Source organism: Oryx dammah, unplaced genomic scaffold (genome assembly GCF_014754425.2).
Source record: "Oryx dammah isolate SB20612 unplaced genomic scaffold, SCBI_Odam_1.1 HiC_scaffold_10, whole genome shotgun sequence".
NCBI classification, from domain to species: Eukaryota; Metazoa; Chordata; class Mammalia; order Artiodactyla; family Bovidae; genus Oryx; species Oryx dammah.
Window position 1 is genome coordinate 28,723,343 of NW_024070194.1, and position 9,173 is coordinate 28,732,515.

Consider the following 9,173-nt stretch of genomic DNA (forward strand, 5'->3'; position numbering starts at 1 on the left):
GATCCGGGAGCTCAGTGTCCCCAGGGTGCTTTCCTTTCCCCTGTTGTAAGAGTTTCACTGTTAGGCAGGTCCTTCCCTCAGAGGTGAGAAAACAGTATCGATGGCCACAAAAGCAGTTTCCTACTCAGCAGCCTCCCAACCCTCAACCTGAAGTGAGATCTCTTTCCTGAGCATCAGGTCCGGGGCCGTTCTCAGAGGACAAGCATGACTGGTACAGAGGCGAGCATGCACCCTGCATTTGTCCAAAGAGGACCCACCTGGGCCTTATGGAATGTGCCCATTGTTCAGGAATCCAGAAGGGGTGGGCAGTTCCTGGGCAGCAGAGGGAGGTCCCGGGAAGGGACAGTGGATCCAGCAGGCCCTGAGCTTCCACCCCTAGCTCTGCGGCCTGTCACCACCTTCCCCTGCTGCTTGGACGCCACTTCTACCATCTACCATGTTTGCCTCCTTGGGAACGTTTTGGGCCTCTCTTGCTCCCCTGAGTGATTTGCACCAAACAAATCTTGTGCTGTCTCTGTTAGTGAGCTCCCATAGTGAGTAAGGCCTCCCTGCTGGCCTGCCATCCTTCCCTCCAGAAGTGTCCTGGCCACTCTTACATTGTTTTTTCCAGTTGAATTTTAGAGTCTGCCTCTGTATCCCCACATGGTCTCATGTGTCATTGGGACAAACACACAGATGAGGCTGAGGCTGAGCCCTCCACACCCGGGCATCTCCGTCTGGAAGGAAAGGCCCGGCTGCTCCTCCTTCCCCCTCTGTCTCTCTTGTGGCCGCACCTCCGGTGTTTCCTGGATGGCTTGCACAGGGCTGAGCAGATTCACTCCTCTTTGCTTGTAGCTGGGAGTGGGCTGCTCTCCTGTTCCCAGAAGTGAGGTGTAGAGTGCAGAACTGGGTGAAGCCTGAGCCCCCATCCATGCTGGGAACCCTGGCAAAATGAGGCAGACCCCTGGCACCGCCACAGTCCAGGCTGGAGGGGCAAGAGAAGCTTAGGGAAGGCACCCCTTCTTCCTGCACTAGCAGGAAGCCCCTGCTGGCCAAGCCTCATCCTCAAACCTCTACTAGGGGGCTGCAGTGCTGGGGCCTTCACCCCACCCTGGAACCTCAAGGTCAGTGCCTGGACTTCTTCCAACTCAGGGATTCCCCGGGGCCTCAGACCAGACTCTGCAACCCACCAGCCTGGGCCCTGGTCCATCGCTTGCAGCCCCCATATGTGGCTGTTTCACTGTCTGTGCTCAGCGAGGTGTGGTATTTCAAATGTTTTGACATTTAAAATCTGTGTTGGATACATTCGTTTTGTTAAATTATACCTGGCTGTGGTGACTCATGGGAATTGATTTGTCCCCTGGGCCTGCACCCCTACCCAGTCCCCAGCCCAGAGCTGCCCCTCGGCTTCACCAGCTCCTCATTGTCCAAGTCTCCAGACCTGTCCCCCAGGCTCGGTGGGGCAGAGCACTCAAAAGACAGAGCCAAATGCAATTTTACACCAGAGGGTGTTACTCCCCTCTTCCCATGTAGCTCAGAAGGTAAAGAATCTGCCTGCAATGCAAGAGACCCCAGTTTGATCCCTGGGTTGGGAAGATCCTCTGGAGAAGGAAATGGCAACCCCCTCCAGTATTCTTGTATGCAGAATCCCATGGACAGAGGATCCTGGCAGGCTACAGTCCATGGGATCACAAGAGTTGGACATGACTTAGCGACTAAACCACCACCACCACTGGGAGGTGGTTCAGGACCGTGGGAGACCTGTTACCCATCACTGGTCAGGGTCACACACATCCCCTGGAGGTTTGTGTCCCTTTTGGGAACAACAGTACTTTCTCAGAGAGGCCACAGCCTCTTGGGCTGAGCAGGTGCCTGCGAAGGTGGATCAGCCTAGTATTGCCGAAGGGCCGGGCTCTGGCTCAAGTTCAGGTCTGAGCCGGTGATTTCAGCAAGACTGTCAGCACCTGGAGACTCAGTCTCCCCAGAGGCCTAGAGAGGCAGAAGATGGAGGTGCCAACAGGAAGTGCTCTTCAATGCACTGAGAGGCAGTGGGGAACGGGGCAGTAGGCAGGGTCCTTGCTTTGTGTCCTAATATGAGCTGTCCACATGCAGGATGAGGGACGCTGGGTGGGCTGTGCTGAAGAGAGGTCAGGCAGGGCCGCATCCTTGTCCAGACCTGGAAATGCAGAGCCTAGACCCTCACCACAGCCAGGATGCTCCAGGTTGGGGGTTCCCTGAGGTGGCAGAGTCCACAGACCCTCAAGCCAGCCAGCGGAGCTGGCCTGGAGATGGGCAGACCCAGCAACTCCCACCTCTAGCCCCTGAACCTGGGCCAGTGGGCAGGCGAGCACCAGGGCACATCCCCGCCTGGGGCTCAGGGACACCTTTGTCTCTCTGAGGGCCAGCAGGCAGGTGGGCCCCAGGGCGCATCCCCACCCAGGTCTCAGAGCCACTCTCCTCCCTCTCGCGCAGATCAACACCTTCATGTCCTTTGTGTTCCCCATGGTGGTCATCTCCTTCCTGAACACCGTCATCGCCAACAAGCTGACCGTGATGGTCCGCCAGGCTGCTGAGCCGGGCCAGGTGTGCACCGTCGGGGACCAGCACAGCTCCTTCAGCATGTCCATCGAGCCCGGCCGGGTCCAGGCCCTGCGCCATGGCGTCCGGGTCTTACGTACGTAACTTCTGGGCCCTGGGGTGGGTGTGGGGGCGAGCCTGGTACCACAAACAGGGAGGTCTAGAGAGCTGGGGAACCGAGCGTGTCAGGCCGAGGCTTGGGGTGCCAGTTCCTCCGGGGATCAGGCTGCTCTTCATTTACTCACTCGTCCTCCCACTCACCGATTAGCAAGCCTCCGCATGGCTTTAAATCAAGTAGTTTGCTCACAAAGCCGGGGCTGCAGAGTTGGGGTCCCATGCATGCTAGGCCAGCTGGAAAGGCCAGAGGTACCGTCCCCCCTCACAGGTTCTAACAGGGCATCCTGAAGTCCTGGAGGGTCAGGTGGAGTGGACCCTCTGTTTCTGTGGGTTGTGAGGGTCCAGCCTCCATCTCTCTGTCCCTGGCCTGGTCTGGGCCTGCAGATGGCATCATGAGGAAGGATCCTCAAAACCACCTACCCCTCCCTACTCTCCTGAGGCAGCCCCGGCCCACTCAGCACCCACAGAGCATCCACCCCCACCTTACACCGGCCCCAGCAGCCCCTCTCCCATCTCCTCCTCTGCCCCGGGCTGTCAGCCCCTCGCCGTCTGCAGCCACTAGTCTTAAGAGGAAAAGGTCCCAGCAGCTGGACCCAACAAGAGCATGATGCCTACAGGCCCCACATGAGATGTTAAATAGTCCAATAACCATGTTTTTAAACAGTAAAAAGAAACAGGTAAAATTCATTTTGTTCATTTATTACTCCAGTATTTCCCAGATACAATAATCTCTGCCGTCATCTGTGTCCTGAAACTGATGGTGGAGTCACTTCAGGCGTGTTTAGCCCTTGGCCTGGCTCAGCTCCCTGCAGCCTGGTGTCAAGTGACCAGCAGGCAGTGTCCAGCAGGCAAGGCCACAGCATCTCTATCTGCTGTGTGTGGATAGGCTTTCTGGAACTCCTGGTGCCTCCAACCCGTGTTTTCTGCTGCTTCGAGCAGGCAGCTCCCTTATCAGGGCCTCTCCACCCCAGGCCTGCGGTCTCCGGAGACCCCCCAGTGTGGGTCTCAGGGCCTGTGGGGTCAGGACAGCAGTCAGGGTGTGGGCCCCAAACCCAAGACCCCCACAGATCCTTCTACAACCCCAACACAATGACATTATCTCAGGGACCACTCGTCTCTCTTCCCCAAGACAGCATAGTCAGCCCCAAGTTTTCCCAAGCAGTTGGCTTTTTATTGCTCTCTTTTTCATTCTGTTAAAATATACCCAGCATAAAACTTACCATTTTGACCATTTTAAGTGCACAGTTTGGCAGCTGTGTAGACAGTCATATCACTATGGGGCCATCACCACCATCCCTTCCTGCCTTGTAAAACTGCAACTCTTCCCGTTAATAACAAGCTCTCGCCACTCCCCCAGCCCCTGACAACCACCTTCTACTTTCATTCTCTATGAATTTGACTCCTCTAGGGAGCTCATATAAGTGGAATCATACAGTGTTTGTGGATTTTGCGACTGGTTTATTCACGTGATGTGGTAGCCTCAGGATTCATCCACCTTGTAGCCTGTGTCAGAATTTCCTTTCTTTTTAAGGCTGAATAATATTCCACGGTATGCAAGGACCACATGTTTATGCATCCTCCATTGATTTTAGCTCCTGTGAGCAGTGCTATGAGGTGCTGGTATCTGAGTTCCTGCTTTCAGTTGTATATATATATACACACACACACACCCCCTGGAGTAGAATTGCTGAACCATATGGTCATTTCTGGGTCGAGAAGATCCACTGGAGAAGGGATAGGCTCCCCACTCCACTATTCTTGGGCTTCCCTTGTGGCTCAGCTGGTAAAGAATCCTCTTGCAATGCCAGAGACCTGGGTTTGATCCCTGGGTTGGGAAGATCCCTTGGAGGAGGAAACAGCTACCCACTCCAGTATTCTGGCCTAGAGAATTGCATGGACCATATAGTCCATCCAGTTGCAAAGAGTCAGACACAACGGAGTGACTTTCACTTTCACAGTACTTTCACAGGGTCATTTCATGTTTAATTTTTTGAATTAGAAAAGATTTTTAAACAGCCATACTATTTTCTAAAGTAGCTGCACCATTTTACATTCCCACCAACATTGTACAAAAGTTCTAGTTTCTCCATATCCTCCCACCAATTACTATTTTCTAGGGTTTTACTATTTTTGATAATAGTCATCCTCTTGGACTATGAGGCAGTATCTTATTGTAGTTCTGATTTGCTTTTCCTGGGTGATCAGTGGTGTTGAGCATCTTTTTCATGTACTTATCGCCTATTTATATCTCTTCTTTGGAGAAATGTCTATTCAAGTCCTCTGCCCACTCGTGAATTGGGTTGCTTGAGTTTTGTTGTTGAGTTTTCCATATATGCAGGATATTAATCCCTTATCAGATGTGAAGGGAACATTTTTTCCCATCTGTAGGTTGTCTTTCCGCTTTGTCAATTGTATCCTTTAATACACAGTTTTTAAATTTTTATCCAAATTATTTTTTTCCTTTGTTGTCTTTGGTGCCATCACCAAGAAATGATTTTCAAATCCATTGTTGTAAAAATTTTGTTCTATCTTTTCTTCCAGGAATTTTATACTCTTAGCTCCTATGTTTAGATCTCTGATCCACTGTGAGTTAATTTTTTGTGGATGGTGTGAGCTTCATTTTGTGTAGGGTCCAGCTTTATTTTTTGCATGTGGGGATCTAGTCTTCCCAGAGCATTTGTTGAAAAGAGTCCCTCCCCCCTTGATCTTGGTATCCAATAGAAAATCATTTGAAAGTTTCTGGAAGGGCTTATTTCTGGACCGTCCATTCTGGCCCATGGGTCTATATGTCTGTTTTTATGCCCATACCACTCCATTTGGATGACTGTAGCTTTGTCGGGGGTGGGGGGGCAGAGTTTGAAGTCAGGAAGGATGAGTCCTTCAGCATTGTTCTTTCTCAAGACCATTTTGGCTGTTCAGCATCCATTGAAATTCCCAGTGAGTTCTTCTACAAAAGAATGTCATCAGGACTCACCCAGAAATTGCACTGAATCTGTAGATCTGTCGGGTAGCACAGTCATCTTAACAGTGTTAAGTCTTTCAATCTGTGGACATAAGACCTCTCCCTCCAGCTCCCTGAGGTCAGTGTCTCCATGTCTCAGGTGCCGTGGTCATCGCCTTCGTGGTCTGCTGGCTGCCCTACCACGTGCGACGCCTCATGTTCTGCTACATTTCAGACAAACAGTGGACCCCGTGAGTACAGGAGGCAGGGACCGAGGGGGTGAGGCTCAGGCCGGGGGCATGCTCCCCAAAACAGGTAGGGCTGGGGCACTGAGAAGGGCAGCTCAGGGTAGGGGTGGGAGTCAGTGTCCCCCAGCAGGAGCTCGGGCATGGCTGTGATGGGGCAGGGGGCACAGAAGGCCGTGGAGGGACAGACACCCCTGGAAGCTGCTTCAGAAAAGGAAAGCAGGTCCTAAGATGGTCAGCAGGTTTGGGGGAGTCTGGAGAGCGAAAGGAAGGGCTGGCCCTGCTGGCTGTGGGTGGAGAGATGGCAACTGTCAGGGTCCCTGTAAGCCTGGAGGAGTCATCCACCAGGAGGACCTGGGGCTCCAAGAACATTACGCCCATGCTGTGATGTTTGGGCACTGGCCTTCCCACAACAGCAGTTTGAACCCTGCTGAGTGAGCTCCTCTGCACAGCAGGGCTCCAGGTCAAGGGTCATGGGCTCTTCCAAGTGACAGGGAGCCGCTGGGGAGGGCACAGCTAGGCTGATTGAGGAGAAGGTGCAGGGAGTGGAGCATAGTCCCAAACACAGGGTTTCTGAGATTCAGGGCTGCCAGGTGAGGGAGTGAGGTCCCTGTGCATGGAGGCAAGCAAGTTGAGGTGCACAACTGTCTGAGCTGTGTGGAGGGGCTTCTACCCTGGATGTTCCATTAACACCAGGCCCCAGCTGAGCCTGGCAGCCCTGGGGGGACTGGGATCTTGCACAGGAAGGGCACACCCACAGGGCAGCAGGGAAAAGTGGAGACTGTGGCCAAGGTAAGCTGCACACTCTACCTTGGGAGGGTGGCCGCAGCTCAGCTGACTTGTGCTGGGCAGGAGTGTACACAGAACAACCTCTCAAGAGAAACCAGAGTCCTGGAGGTTATTATGAAATATCCCCACACTGGCCAGGGCCGCCCTGTGTGTCTGGGCCCACTGACCTGAGTGCTCTTTCCCCCCAGGTTCCTCTACGACTTCTACCACTACTTCTACATGCTGACCAACGCCCTCTTCTACGTCAGCTCCACCATCAACCCCATCCTCTACAACCTCGTCTCCGCCAACTTCCGCCAGATCTTCCTGTCCACCCTGGCTTGTCTCTGTCCCCTGGGGGCACGCAGGAGGAGGGGGCCAGCCTTCTCGAGGAAGGCCAACAGTGTGTCCAGCAACCACACCTTCTCCAGCAATGTCACCCGGGAGACATTGTACTAGCACCGGGCAGGCTGGGAGGGAGCTGGGAGGGGACCAGGATGGAGTCACTCAGCCTCCACCCCCACTCACCCAGCACCTGGGAGCTGGAGGGAGTCATCCCAGGGCCTGCTCCCTGGCATCCAAGGTCCAGGACCCGGCATCCACATCCCAGAGGCCCCATTTCTTTTCAGCTTCTCCTCTCTCCCCATCACCTCCCTCCTCTCCTCTTTGAAAGCAAGAGAGATTGCTCTCTTCCCAGATCTAAAAATGGCCTTTAATGAGGAAAAATTTGTGTTGGGTGATAGGCAGTCTTCTTTGTTCTCAAACTAATGGGTGTTTTGGGAGAAAAAACTGAAAGGGGCAGATCAAGGCAGGCCGTTGGGCAGCCCAGTTGACATTGGAGGGCAGTGACCCCAAGAGCTGGCGCTGAGAAGAGCCCAGCCGGCAGGACCACCACTGGCCTGGTGCTGCCGAGGGCCTGTGTCATACCTCCAGTCAGCTCAAGACCAAGTCAGCCTCTTGTGCAGCAGGCATTCGACACCCCCTCCAAAGTGGTGTCACAGGAAGCTTTGATGCCACCAGACGGCTGGGGACAGCCTGCCATTGCCCAGCCCTGGGCCTCCCCATCCTCGCCTGTACTCCCCTGGCCAAGGCGGCAAAGCCCTGCAGAGACATCTCGGGCAGCTCAGCCTCCCAGTTCTCCATTCTGGCTCTTCAGAAGCAAGGCCAGGTCTGTGGGGTCCTGGTGGCCCAGTCCAGGACAGGAACATCCCCACGCGCTCTCATTTCTGCTGTCCAGCTGAGCTCCTGCAGCCTGGCTCCAAGCTGCTTCAGGGTGGACACTCGAGGTGGAGGAGGGTGGACCAGGTCTCCAAGAGATGCCAGCCCTGGAGACACAGGTGAAGAGGAGGAGCCACGGGTACAGGCTGCCTGCTGGCCGGCAGACAGGCAGAGACCGAGACTCGTCCGTCATGCCTGGCCCCAGCTCGGATGCCCAGGACAGCAGGCACCTCCTTGGTCTCTGGGAGCCGGTCCCAGACAGGACGGCCCGGCCCCAGGAAGATGCCCTGAGCCAGAGGAAGGTGGCCCGGGGGAGCTGCTCTGGACCAGCCAGACTAGGAGTGGCCAAGAGACTGGAGGTGAAACATGGACCATTTAAAGCAAGTCCTCCCTGGGCCTGGAACACATTGGCCCAGAAGGGAGACGGTCAGACCGATGGTCAGATGGGCAGACAACCACGTGGGTGGCACTGACTCAGGATCTGAGAGCTGCTCCTGGTCTGGTCTCAGCCTCCATCCACAGAAACAGCACGTCAGATGCTGCAGTGTCCACAGGCATGTCAGATCTGGGCTCTGCTATTGATCAGGGGTCACTTGACCCTCCCAAATCTTCCCCCAAGCTGTTCAGCAAAAACCAGGCCAGGAGAGTCAGCCCATAGCTGGTCCCCATGCCAGGCAGCCCTGCCGTGACACAGCGGCCATCAGCGCGGAGGACAAGGCCAGCCCAGAGCTCCCACATGGGTATCGATTCTGGACAGGGGTAGGGGAGCCCCTGCCCTGCTCAGCAAGTGGGCATTGGAGTTCAGCAAAGACAGTCTGGTCCCAGGTGCTGGCTTCAGGCAGAGGACCTGGACTCTTTCTGACAGACCCTTAGACCCTTCTGGCCTCCCTGGACCATGCACACGCTGCAATTCCCCAAGCCCTGGTTTCCCTGTCTGAGTAGTGGGCATGGTGACTCCACCCACTCGACCAGAGCTGAGCGTGATGGCTCTGGAGGACCAAGCTTGGACGATGGAAGGATAGTTCCCTGAGGTAGGGGTGGAGAGGATGTGGAATGAGATGAGACGCCCGCCACCCAGACCCTCCTGGGGGCACACGGGCAGGGCCTGCCACTGGGCTCTGAGCCCACCTTACTGTCTGCCCACTTCACATCAGTGGGGACCCGGGTCCATGCCCTGTCAGACACCCTCCTGAACCACCCCAGCTCCTGGTCAGGTCACCGTGGAATGCCAGAGGCCAGCTCTGTGTGCTGTCCATGTCCCTTCTCAGGGTCCAGTGTCCATGAGCCTGGTGACCAGTGATGGCGAAACCCCACGGTGTGCACTGCCC

At 55.1% G+C, this 9,173-nt stretch overlaps 1 protein-coding gene across 1 annotated transcript in view; it reads left to right on the forward strand.

Annotated features, from left to right (window-relative positions):
• The window catches only part of NTSR1 (neurotensin receptor 1), a 46,221-nt gene extending 38,716 nt beyond the window's left edge, over positions 1-7,505 (forward strand). Inside the window, exons 2-4 of the mRNA XM_040247676.1 lie at positions 2,452-2,653; positions 5,775-5,865; positions 6,837-7,505. Coding sequence (XP_040103610.1) covers positions 2,452-2,653; positions 5,775-5,865; positions 6,837-7,086 — 543 coding nt within the window. The 3' untranslated portion in view covers positions 7,087-7,505. The remainder of the gene's footprint in view (positions 1-2,451; positions 2,654-5,774; positions 5,866-6,836) is intronic.
• Positions 7,506-9,173: the final 1,668 nt, after the last annotated feature.